At 35.9% G+C, this 13,869-nt stretch overlaps 1 protein-coding gene across 14 annotated transcripts in view; it reads left to right on the top strand.

Moving 5' to 3' along the window:
- Window positions 1–13,869, top strand: part of RPS6KC1 (ribosomal protein S6 kinase C1) — a 166,029-nt gene that overhangs the window by 55,105 nt on the left and 97,055 nt on the right. For all 14 annotated transcript variants that reach the window (XR_004960884.1, XR_004960879.1, XR_004960876.1 and 11 more), the window contains one exon: window positions 5,118–5,480. Coding sequence is in view for 5 of the 14 variants with exons in the window: in XM_036272263.1 (XP_036128156.1) it covers window positions 5,118–5,480 (363 nt within the window). In the remaining 9 variants the exon portion in view is untranslated. The remainder of the gene's footprint in view (window positions 1–5,117; window positions 5,481–13,869) is intronic.

Here is a 13,869-nt window from a genome sequence, read left to right on the forward strand (position 1 = left end):
CACTGGCCGGGCAGGGGTTAGTTTGCTTTAAACAAATCTATTTTTATATCATTTCTATCTTCTCTTTTAAGTTAGGAATTCCTGGGCACTGGCTGCTGTATAATTCATACAGGCCAGTATTGCATGAATAATGGCTGTGTAACATCTTTATTCCCATATTCCCAGTTTCAGTCCTTGCTGCATCTTCTTTGATATCGTTCATGTGCAGAGCCTGAAGGGCTTGCCATGCACACGCAGGAATGGGGGTAGACCACCTGTAATCCCGCCATGCAGAGAAAATTCCTTTTAGTGTTTACTGTACCTTTCTGTGTTTGTGTTTTTAAATTAGAATTATAGGATTTATAAATAATATTGCTTTGCAGTTCATCATTTTTGCATAACAGAGTATGAATATTTTAGCATAAAACATTCTTCTGTAACATACTTTTTTTTTAATCCTCACCTGAGGACACTTTTCCACTTAATTTTCAGATAGAGTGGGAGGGAGGGAGAGAAACATCAGTGTGAGAGAGACACACCAATTGGTTGCCTCCTACACAACCCAGCCAGGGCCGGGGATCGAAATGCAATCGAGGTACCTGCCCTTGACCTGAATTGAAACCACGACCCTTTGGCCCTTGGGCTGACACTCTAACTGCTGAGCCAAACTGGCCAGGGCTATAACATACTTTTAAATAACTGTATAATATTTTATTATAGGAATGAACCATAATCTCCTATTTTTAGAAATTTTTTCTTGCAAAATTTTCACTAATTTTTGTGCTGGATAGTCTTATATAAAGACCTTTTTTTCATATCTCTGATTGTTTTGGTATAAATTGCTGAATTTCTTGGTCAAAGATATAAGCATTTTTTTGCACCTGATGTACATTGCCAAACTGTCCTCCCAAAAGGTTAAACCACAAGTTGCTTTTCCCAGTTAGGCTAAAAATTTCCTTTTCCTAACCTGCTAGTTTTTACTTACTTGCTTACTTTGAAAGTTTCTTTATTTAGAATTAGGTAGAAATTGAAACAATTTGTGTAGAATATTTATTTCTTACTTTATTTTGCTATCTGACTTTCTCCCTAGGTATTTTGATGGTCTTATTTTTCTGATCTAATTTCATTTAACCATGGTTTCCTTTGCTAATAAAATAAGGTTGGAAAGGTAAGAGGAAATATGACTATGACACTAGATTTTTGTGGTCAGAAGCCAAGAAACTGAGTATACATAACTTTACCCTCTTGCCCTTTGGTGTTATTGTTCTTGTTAGAGAGGAAAATCAGGCAAAGCATGAAATGGTACAATGTGACAGATGATGTGAAGGTCACAGTGACAAGACACGGGAGAGCTGACAAAGATCGCTGACAGCATTTCCTTTCCTTTGTGATTAGCTGTATAAACCAGAAAGAATTGTCTGTTTGTTTATTAATTTCAATGGACTACGTTAAATAATGACACCAGTTCAGGAAATACATTTTCATTGAAATACACACAATATTTAAAAAGTATTTAAAAAAACTCAAAATTTATATTTCTCAGAACAGTAGATACTTTTGTAGATTGCAGGAAAAGATTTTGGAAGTATTGTCCGTACAGTTGAAATGTCAGAGAATTGAAGAGATTTCCACTAGTTCTATGTATGTAACTATGTCACATACATAGTTATAGGTTTGTTTGTTTTTTTTTGTGATGAGAACTTTTAAAATCTACTTTTAACACCTTTTAAATGTGCAGTACGGTATTATTAAATATAGTCTCTCTTTGCTGTGCATTACATCCCCATGACTATTTATTTTATAACCAGAAGTTTGTGCCTCAAAAATAGTTTTTTATGGACATTCTGGGAATTTGAAAGAAAAACCCTTAAAACAGAATATATTGACAGGGTGCCACAGTCATGACTAAAGCTGATTTGAAATTTGGGTTTAGCTGCCAGTAACATGGTTTTACCCTAACTTACTTTATTTGATATGAAATAAGCAATTTGAGTCTATAACAGGGATTGATAAAGTATAGCCTGTGGGCCAAATCTGGCCTTCCACCTGAAAGCTAAGAATGGTTTTTATATTTTATTTATTTTAAATATTTTTTCTTTATTGATTTTAGAGAGAGAGGAAGGGAAAGGGAGAGAGAGATAGAAACATCGATGAGAGAGAATATCAATTGGCCGCCTCCTGCATGCCCCCCACTGGGGATTTGGCCCACAACCTGGGCATGTGCCCTGACCGGGAATTGAACCAGTGACCTCTTGGTGCATGGGTCGACACTCAGTCAGTGAGCTGGATGGTTTCTATATTTTAAATGATCGACAAAATTTAAAATAATATTATTTTATGGCATGGGAGAATTATATGGAATTCAAACTTCAACGTCCATAAATAAAGTTTTATTGGAACACAACCGTGCTTACAGTCACGTGTTGTCTTGGCTGTGCTTGTGCTATAGCAGTAGTATTGATTCATTGTGAAAGGTGGCCCACAAAGCCTAAAGTACTCATTCTTGACCCTCAAAAAAATTAGCTGATCTCTGATCACCTAGAATTATATAGTCTAATTCACCTCTAATTTTGACTCATTGAGGAAATAATTTTCTTCTTTATATACTTAGTTTTCTGAGAAACTTGGCAATTAATAGTCAGTAGTGATGCAGATCTCATAGCTGTTTTCAAACCTAATTTTTATATAAGCATACTGCCAGTCTTTTAAGTATAGATCAGCGGCTCAAAGTATGGTCTTTAGACCCCTGGATATTCCTGAGATCTCTTTAGGGGGCACCCAAGGCAGAAATGTTTTGTTAATAATCTAGGAAATCATTTGCCTTTTTCGCTGTGTTGATATTTGCACTGATGACACAAAAGCAGCGGTGGGTGAAGCTAAGGTGCCAGAGCACGCGTCGAGCGCGCGGCACCAGCCCGTGACAGCAGGCATCGCGCTGGGGCAGTGCCGGCGCTGGGTGTGTCCTTGAGGAAGCAGTGAGCACTCAGTTTTACTGGCCTCATCTTTGGGGATATTCTTTTGATATTCTTTGTGACAAAGTGGAAGTATACATAAAGTATTTCTGCATACTGAGCTACCATGGTTGTCTTGAGGAGAAGTTGTTTGAGTCAGAAACTAGCTGTTTTTTTCCTGGAATACCGTATCTGCTTGAAAGGATGATTGACAGATAAACTATCATTATTCAGACTTGGGAATTTGGCACATGTTTTTTGAAAGTAAACGAAGGGAGCTGACACTTGAAGGAAAACAACTGATGGTATATGTTGCCACTGATAACATTCAAGTTTGCGACCCAGAATTAGAATTTTGGAGAACTTTTATCTTCCACTTTGAGCTTGACAGTTTCCCAATACTTAAATATTTTTCTGATAAAATTGATGGTGATAGTAACAAATGTGGTTTGGGGGGTGATATTGTAATATAAAATTTGTCACCATTTGGAAAATCTGTGTAACTGGAAACCAGTCTTTTCAAAATGGCCAGGGTGTGATGTTATAAACTCGTGATGGATAAAAAGATCCATTCAGCGTGTAAGACAGACCAATGGATTTGAGTGTAATCAAAACAGAAATTTCATTGATAGGAATTTACATGGCAACTAAGCTCTAAGAAACAACCACTGTCAATTTTGGTGTACTATTAAAAGACAATGTCCACAATTATTTTAAAAGGCTACTAAAATATTTACCCCACTTTCAATTACATATCTCTGTGACATCTTATTCAAATCTTTCAACCAGAACAACGTCTGACAACAGATTGAGTACAGAACAGATATGAGACTGTAGCCATCTTTTGTTAACAAGATTTGCACAAATGTAGAACAGTGCCACTTCTCTGACTAAATATTTTTTGTTTTGGAAAATAGAGTTTTTTAAAATAAAAATTTTGTTAACATGTAATGGGCTTTAATGTTTAATTAAATTTTTTTCCATCTGCTTTTTAAATATCAAGATTGGTAAATATTTACAGATATAATCCACATAAACAGAATCTCGTCGAGGGTAACAATCATTTTTAAGAATGTAAAGAGAGGTTTCAAGACCAAAAAGTTTGATAACTATTATTATGATTCATGCTCATTTGCCATGAAGTCATTTATAAGAATGAGAGAAGTAATTTTCATTGCTAAAAATGTTAACAGCACTTATTTTTTATATTCTGTCAGAAAACTAAGTTATGAATATAGACCAATTCTCTCCAAAGCTGTGGAAGAGGCTGAAACAAAAATTTCTAAAAATTCAGTTTTTTTAAAAAAAACAAAACTAAATGACATACATTTTCCAGATATGGATGGTGACCTGAAAGCACACCTCTGAATATATATTGTCTAGTAGTTAAATAATTATTATATAATTGCTATAATAGTTATAATTTAATGGTAGTCTGTTATGCTTCATATGCATTAACTCTGTTCTCATTTAATGCCCTGCTTAATAAGTAATACTATTAAGTAACTTGCTGTTAATCACACAGTAAGTTTTAAGATCTGGGTTTCTTTTATAGTTACTCTAAAGCTCTTAACTCTTTACTCTCCATCATAACATTATTGCTCATAGCAGTTGTGTGTGCAAGCATCTGCTTTCTAAAAGTGGTTTACAAGATCTTGTGGTAAAGGCTAGATAAAGACTTGTCTTTGTTTTATTATTTTTTTATTTTTTATCCTCACCCGAGGACATTTTTCCATTTTTTTGTTCAGATAGAGTAGGAGGGAGAGAGAGGAAGAGAGAGAGAGAGAGAAACATCGACGTGAAAGGGACACATGGAGTGGCTGCCACCTGCACGAACAACCAGGGCCGGGGACAAACTGCAACCGAGGTACGTGCCCTTAGCAGGAACTGAACCCGGGTCTCTCTGGACCGCAGGCCGATGCTCTTACCGCCGAGCCAAACCAGCCAGGGCTTGTCTTCATTTTAGTTTGATAATTAAGGCAAAGAGATGGTGTTCCAGAGCCATTGAGAGACAGTGCAAAAATGAATGAACTAAGCTGAAACAAATTGCTAGGCACTGACTTCATCAGTAAATTACAGCCTTCCTAATTGACTTGGGTAGTGTGAAGAAATGAATAGTCAGCATGATTTGCATTCTTTTGGCTGATTCTCAATTTAATATGTTTACTATTGTGATCATATTTTCAGGCTTCTCCAGTGACAGTGACCTGATATCTCTTACTGTTGATGTGGATTCTCTTGCTGAGTTGGATGATGGAATGGCTTCCAATCAAAATTCTCCCATTAGAACTTTTGGTCTCAATCTTTCTTCGGATCCTTCAGCACTAGGGGCTGCTGCTTTTGACAGTGAACAGAACAAAACAGAAGAAGAAAGGGAAAATCGTAGCCTCTTTCCTGGCAGTTTAAAATCTAAGCTTGGCAAGAGAAATTATTTGGAGAAAGCGGGAGAATTAATAAAGCTGGCTTTAAAAAAGGAAGAAGACGACGACTATGAAGCTGCTTCCGATTTTTATAGGAAGGGAGTTGATTTACTCCTAGAAGGTGTTCAAGGTACAGTTTTATCTGTATTAATGTTTCTTATGTTGGTATCTGGGGAAAAAAGTATGTACATATAACTATATCTTATGTATAATCTGTAAAAACAATACTGAAAATGAGAAATTACTGAAGATTAAATGACATAAATATGGATATAGGCTTCTGGTTACACAACAGTATCAGATATACTTAACTCTCTAATTTGATCAAATAAGCAACAAAATGGGATAAAAAAATCAACTCTCTAAGTCTTTATTATGAATAACAAAGTGTTCTCTTTTTTCTGACATGGCTATTATCCACCAGCCTTCACCTCTCTCAGGAGTGTTCACAGAGATTCTTTAGTACATTAACTATGAATGGCCTGGTGAGAAATGGGCTTTTAAACCAAGAGTCTAAAAGGTTCTCGGATTTGCCTACTATTTTCTTTGTTAGTTGCAGTAAATTCTCAGCTAATGAATGAGGGTGAAATGGGGCATGTAGAGTTGAAGGCTGCTGAATGTCTATAAGTAGAACCTACCTTTTTTTAAAGTATCAGTTTTTGTTTAATTATTTACTTTTTCCTTATAGAAGCAGAGTGAAGCATGCTGCAGTTAGTTACATGACTTCCTGGACACAATAATCAAAGGTTGATGGGACCTTCATCCAATGATTTTCTTTCCAAGAAATTACCATTTTCATTGATTTTTCTTGAGGTCTTTGATTTGTTAGTACCATTCAGATGACCACAGTCTCCTGTATTACTAACATTTTTTATTCCTGCCCTCACTGTGCCTGGTGTCCGGTAGTCCAAAAGCATTCTGTGGTTCTGTTCCTAGACTGTCAACTTTCATCCTTCTGACGTGGGGTGAAGGCAAACACTTGGCGGTATGGAGTGGAAGGGAAATGTATGGAGGGGCATCCTAACTGCTTTTTAACTAATTTTGACCAAGTTGCTTGTTTTGAATCCTTTGCTCTCATGTCCACAGCTACCTAGTGCCACCAGTTCCTGAACTTTGGGAGAGATTTAGTACCATGTAGTCAGGTAGCTTTCTGGAGTTTCCCCAAGTCTCGAAAGCTCATCCATCGACTTTCTGGCTTCCGAAATTTTGTTGCTGCTATCTTTTCTCTCAGTCTCCTTGGCCTTGTGGGATTTTGCCTTATTATCTTACAGCCGTGGTAATGGAGTTTCAGGAGGAAGCATTTCTCTTGGGCTGACTGACAATGTATATCATTTTGATACAAACTTGTTTTTCAGATAGTTTCATAATCTATTGGTGTTTTTTTGTTTGCTTATGGAGCATGGTGGCCTACCATTTTTCTTCTTGTCTTAACTCTTTATTTTTGGTTGGGGGTTTAAAATAGGGATGAGTTGCAAACAATCAGTTCTGATACTTTTCCCTTTTCTTTTCAGATAATTTTTGTGCTAAAACATCACAAGTGTTTAATTGACATAGATAAAACATAGCAAAGTGATTCTTTTGTCTAAGTTATTTGCCCTGGAACACTTCATAATGTTACCACTTGGTGGCGCCAGAAAAATAAAAATCTTTCCTTCAAAATGAGAATTATGAATGCATATCAGCAAATAAAAAATATATCATTTAGTGAGTTACTTTGTGATTATGGTGGTGAATTGTTTTTCTACTAGAATTTGATACCAAACCTACTAGACCTCTGTCTTAAGGAATGCCTTTATTTAAACATATTTTTTCTATTTAACAAATGCCTGTCTTTCTGAAACCACATATTCATTATTGTCCTGGACTGTTTATTGTAGTTAATGTGCCATCAAATCCAGAAAGTTGTAATAAACTAATTGCTTGTAGCCTTTTGTTTGTTTGTAATGTGATCACTTTTTGTTCATAGAGACTGTGGAACCATAATCACAGAAATCTATTTTTTTTTTTTTATCCTCCCCCGAGGACATTTTTCCATTTTTTGTTCAGGTAGAGTGGGAGGGAGGGAGAGGAACAGAGAGAGAGAAAGAAACACCGATGTGAAAGGAACACATCGAGTGGCTGCCACCCGCACAACCGACCAGGGCTGGGGACAAACTGCAACCAAGGTACGCGCCCCTAGCGGGAACCAAACCCGGGTCTCTCAGGACCGCAGGCTGACGCTCTAACCGCTGAGCCAAACCGGCCAGGGCCAGAAATCTAATTTTTAACCAATATGTAAAACAATCTCTGTTTCAGTTCTCATAATTATACATTTAACTATGTGTCAAATGTAATGTCAGGGCAGAGCTTCTGGTTCATGGATTATATATATTTTTTAATTTATTTTTTTAATTCTTATCTGAAGATATGTTTTTATTGATTTGAGAGAGAGAGAGAGAGAGAGAAAGAGAAAGAGAGAAATATGGATTGGAGAGAAAAACATCTATTAGTTGCCTTCTGTACGCATGCCAACTCGCAACCTAGATACGTTCCCTGAAAGGGAATCGAACTAGCAACCTTTTGGTGTACGGGGTGACACTCCAACCAACTGAGCCATCTGGCCAGGGCTTCACGGATTATATTTAAAAGTACCAGTCTCCTTCTAACAGACACATGGACATTATTTAAAAATACTTTCCCCCCATTTAATGACATAATTGACATATAATATCAAATTAAATATATACAACATAATGATATGATATACGTATATATTGTGAAATCATTATCACAATAAGTTTAGTTAGCACCCGTCACCTCATATAGTTATAAATTTTCTTCTTGTGGTGAAAACTTTTAAGATTTACTTTCTTCACATCTTTTCAATATACAATACAGTATTGTTAACTATAGTCACTATGTTGTCTGTTACATCCCTAGAACTTATTAATCTTAAAAATCAAAGTCTTAATTATGGTCACCTTCATCTATTTCACCTAACCTCCACCCCCTGCCTCTGGCAACCACCATTATGTTCTATGTTTCTATGAGTTTAGTTCTTTATAGATTCCACATATAAGTGATATTGTATAGTATTTATCTTTTTTTGTCTGACTTACTTCACTTAGCATAATGCCCCCAAGGTCTACCTATACTGTTGCAAATGGCAGAATTTCCTTTATATTCATGGTTGAATAATATTCCTGTGTGTGTGTACATACATTTTCTTTATTCATTCATCTTATCTGTCGATGGACATGTAGGTTGTTTCCTTGGCTATTATAAATAATGTTGTAATGAACATGGGAATGTAACTCTTCAAGATAGTACTTTTGTTTCCTCTGGATATATACCTAGGAGTGTAATTGCTGGATCATACTGTATGGTAGTTCTATTTTAATTTTTTGAGGCACTGCCATACTGTTTTCTATAGTGGCTATACCAATTTACATTCCTACCAATGGTGTATCAGAGTTCCCTTTTTTCCACATCTTCTCAAATACTTGCTTCCTATTGTCTTTTTGATGACAGCCATTCTAACAGGTGTGAAGCGGTATCTCATTTTGGTTTTGATTTGGATTTCCCTGATAATTAGTGATGTTAAGTACCTTTTCATGTACCTGTTGGGTATTTATATGTCTTCTTTGGGAAAATGTCTGTTCTGTTCCTCTGCCCATTTTTTAATTGAATTTTTTTGTTTTTATACTTTAAAGTTGTGTGAGTTCTTTGTATATTTTAGATATTAATACCTCTTATCAGATATATGATTTGCAAATGTTTTCTCCCACTTGGTAGGTTGCCTTTTCATTTTGTTGATGGTTTCCTTTGCTATGTAGAGCTTTTTAGTTTGATATAGTATCACTCATTTTTTGCTTTAGTTGCTTTTGCTTTTGGTATCAAATTTAAAAAATCATTGCCAAGATGGATGTCAAGCAGCTTACCCACTTATGTTTTCTTCCAGGTGTCTGTGGTCTCAGGCTTTATGTTCAAATCTTAAATCTGTTTTGAGCTGATTTTTGTGTATGGTGTAAGTGTCATCCTTGTGCACGTGGCTGCTCATTTTTTCCAGCACCGTTTATTGAAGAGGCAACCCTTTCTCTGGTGTATATTTGTGGCTTCTTTGTTATAAATTAATTATATGTGTGTGGGTTTATTTCTGTATTTTCTGTTTTGTTCCTTTGACCAGTGTGTCTGGTTTTATGTCAGTATTATACTCCTTTGATTGCTATAACTTTGTAATATATTTTGAAATCAGGAAATGTGATACTTCCAGCTTTGTGGTTCTTTCTCAAGATTGCTTTGGCTATTTGGGGTCTTTTGTGGTTCCATACAAATTTTAGGATTGTTTTTTCTACTTTTGTGCAAAATGCTATTGGAATTTTGATAGAGAGTACATTGAATCTGTAGGTTGCCTTGGGTAGTATGTACATTTTTAACAACATTAATTATTTTAATTCATCAGCATGGAATATCTATTCATTCATTTTTGTCTTGTTTTTTTGTTTTTTTTTTTTTTTACCCATGATTTATAGTTTTCAGAGTAGTGATCTTTCACCTCCTTGGTTAAATAGATTCCTATGTATTTATTTCTAGGTATTTTATTCTTTTTGATGCTATTGTAAATGGGATTACTTTTTAAATTTATCTTCCTGATAGTTTATTGTTAGTGTATAAAAATAAGATTGATTTTTGTATCCTGAATCTGTATTGAATGTGTTTATTAGTTCTAACAGTTTTTTGGTGGAGTCTGGCATTTTCTATATATAACATTATGTCATCTGCAAGTAGAGACAGTGTTATTTCTTTCTTTCTGACTTGGATGCCTTTTATTTCTTTTTCTTGCCTAACTGCTCTGGTTAGGACTTCCAGTACTGTGTTGAATAATATGGCAAAAGTGGGCATTCTTGTCTTGTTCCTGCTGTTATAGGAAAAGCTTTCAACTTATGAGCATTGAATGATATTGAGCATAATGGACATTATTCTTTAACTTGGGGAAATGGAGGGCTCTAGCTTGTGAGATGACTTGACATTTATGAGCAGAAGAGATGTTTCCTTGGAGAAAGTTTGCTGTAGTGTGGCAGAAATGTTACTGAAACATCACTGCAACCAGTAATACCTGTGAGTCCTTTTAATTTAACTCTTGCTATAAGATTTGTTACCGGTGACCTTGGTGTGGATTGGCATGCTTTATAATAGAGTAATTATTTCTGGATATCTGATAATCCAGAGAAAGAAATCTTCCAGAGCTAAATAGGAATGCTTTTTTTATACAGGGTTCTTATGAGTTGGCAAATTTTGTTATTCTCAATACTAACTATTCACCCAAACTAAACTGTTTATCCTAAAGGAGTTTATATGGGTTGTTTGTAGATCTGATAAAGATGGCATGATGTTTTTCCTATGTAACTGGTGTATGCATAGCTGAGACTGGATGTAAAACACAACAGCAACAGTCTGTGCGCCCATCCAGCAGAGAAAAAGCGTACCCTGATAGTGGTAACTTTGAATTCTCCATTTGAACCTGATACTTTTCTTATTCAATCAGTCACGAAATGTCTCTTGAAATTAAGGTTCTAAGTTTTCAGGTTTTTATGGATTTAAGATAGAAAATCCACAAGTCAAGATTGAAGGAATCCACTTGAATCTTTGAAGAGCCTGTTTCAGTACACGTCTTTTTATTTCTGTCCTGTTTATATATTTCTACAAGTGGCTGATATGATTGATCTGTATTCTCAGTGTGGGCTTATTGGAATAATTGTGATAATGTAGAGTGGCAAATGGATGCCATAAAGCTATTAATGAAATGATTAAATAACATCAACAATTTATTATTTATTACATGCCTATTACTGTACAAGAGGTTTTTCTTAATGTTATTTTTAATCCTTAGAACAAGCCTGTAAACTGAACTATGGCTGATCATACTGGGCTTTGTCTTAGGACACCAAAATTAAGAGGGTTCAAACATTTAATAAAATGATTTAAAAAGCTTGGCACCTAGTTAGCAAGAACAATTATTTAAAACAGAAAGCTACCAGATGGCGAGCATTGTTAGTAACATCCATCTGTGGGCTACATTATGAATTACAGAGTTGATTTGCGATCTGGTTTTGTTTGTTCTAGGTGCGAAAGTTGCTGGTTTTCTGTTTATAGGGTAGCTACTGTCATCCCCATTTTACAGGTGGAGAAAACCAAGATTTACACAAAGTAAGCAATTTGCTCAATGACACAAGCCAGCAAGGGTTTTAGCCAGGATTTAAGTCTAAGTCTTTCTGAGTTCATATCTTGTCTTCTTTCCATTATGCCCTGCTGCTTCTCACACATTTCTCCCCTAACTGGATTGGTTTCTTAAAATGGAGAAGTAACAAGTGTTGTAGTATCTAATATTTTTAAACTTTATTTTGAGTAATCATTTTTTTTCTTCCTGCCCACTTGTTTGTTTGCTCATTAAACCATCTATCCATCCAGTTTACTATTCAACAACTGTTTTTTGTTTGTATTTTAATCCTCACCTGAGGATATATAAATTTTTTTTCTTTATTGATTTTAGAGGGAGAGAGAGATAGAAACATATGAGAGAGAACATCAGTTGGCTGCCTCCTGCATGCCCTCCAACTGGGGATCAGGCCCACAACCTGGGCATGTGCCCTGACTGGGAATCAAACCGGCGACCTCTTGGCACATGGGTGGACGCTCAGTCATTGAGCCACACCACCTGGGTGATATTTTTCCAGTGATAGTTTTAGAAAGAGTTGGAGGGAGGGAGAGAGGGTAAGAGAGGGAGAAACATCCATGTGAGAGACACACATCGATTGGTTGTCTCCCATACGACCCCAACCTGGGCAGGGGATTAAGCCTGTGACTCTTTGGTCTGTGGGCCTATGCTCTAACTGCTGAGCCAAACCATCAGGGCTCAACAAGTTTTTATTACTTATATGTACAAGGTACTGTGATAGTAAATATAAAAAATATTTTAAAAAATATAAAACAGAATTGAATGATGGCCCTTTGAAATGAAATCCTTTCTCTTCCATTCCTCCCCTCCCTTCCCTCCCTTTTGTTTCTGCCTCCTGCATACATTATGAAATTATGAATCTTACAATGAAAAGGAGTTTGTGGATGCTGTTATCTAATTTTTTTACAGTCTTTTTTTTTTTTTATCCTCACCCAAGGACATTTTTTCTATTTTTTGTTCAGATAGAGTAGGAGGGAGAGAGAAAGAAAGAGAGAGAAACATCGACGTGAAAGGGACACATCGAGTGGCTGCCACCCACACAACCCAACCAGGGCCGGGGACAAACTGCAACCGAGGTACGTGCCCTTAGTGGGAACTGAACTTGGGTCTCTCTTGACCGCAGGTTGATGCTCTAACTGCTGAGCCAAACTGGTCAGGGCTACAGTCTTGATATTTTTGACCAGTGAGACTATTTGTGATGTTACGATTCAGCTAAGAGGTGCAATCTTCTGCAATTTTCATCCTGGTAAATACAATAATAAGCAATATCAAACTATTTTTTATAGTTTACCCATTCCTGGGTACATGTGTGCTAGGCTATCAGGGATGTCAGACATACTTCACAAACTGTGACCCAGTGTGCTGAGGTACGACATCATTCTGGATCTCTTACTGTCTTGATATTCTTCCTCTTCCCACTTAGACTAGCTCAGAATTGTAGGATTGACTCTAGAACATGTCCAGGCTCTGTGAATGTGGTCAGTTTCTGTACACTCATAATAACATATACTCAAGTGCTTTAAAAAGCAGTTTTGGCCATTGATTTATTCCTTTGAACGAATTAGTCAAATAGCAGGAAACCCAAAGGATAAATCTGTTTGCTTTAGAATGGAGGCTGTGTGAGAAAGTCACGCCACCTTTGTGTTCAGTAAAGGGAGGCAAATCCCATGACATTTTTTATTGGTAAATTTTAGAAATGAAAATGTATAAACTTTAAAAATAAAGTTAATTTGGCTTGTTAATGGTGTTTTAGTATTCTGATGATATGAAAATATTGTCTAGCCTATTTTATGTTTAAGGGATTTCCTAGTTCAGTACTAAGTGTGGTATAGTATAAGGCTAACAAGACCAAAAACTGTTCATTTTAAAAGACACTGGTGGCATGATCTTATCTTCTAATGCATTGGCTCCTAGCTTTTTTCATTTATGGTCATCTTTGGGAAACTTATTACTTTTTTTTTCAGTTTTGTTTTAACTATTCAGGTCTCCTTATAACTCCATAGAAACTTGAAAATCAACTTTTTTTTTTTTTTAATTGAGGTATAATTGACATATTTTCATTATTTTAAAATTCATTTTAATTTTAATTATTTTCTCAAATCAGCTTTCTGCACAAAAGGAATGTTGGAATGTTGGTAGGGATTGCATTAAATCATAGTTAAATTTGGGGAGTATTATCATTTTAACAATATTAAGTCTTCCAGTCCATGAATACAGGACCTGCCTTCCTCCATCTTCAAAGCCCACGGTGTCGTATCACTCTGACCGTTCTTTCCATTCTGTCTCACTGATCTTCCGCAAAGAA

This window comes from Molossus molossus, unplaced genomic scaffold, assembly GCF_014108415.1.
Source record: "Molossus molossus isolate mMolMol1 unplaced genomic scaffold, mMolMol1.p scaffold_m16_p_20, whole genome shotgun sequence".
In the NCBI taxonomy this organism is placed as follows: Eukaryota; Metazoa; Chordata; class Mammalia; order Chiroptera; family Molossidae; genus Molossus; species Molossus molossus.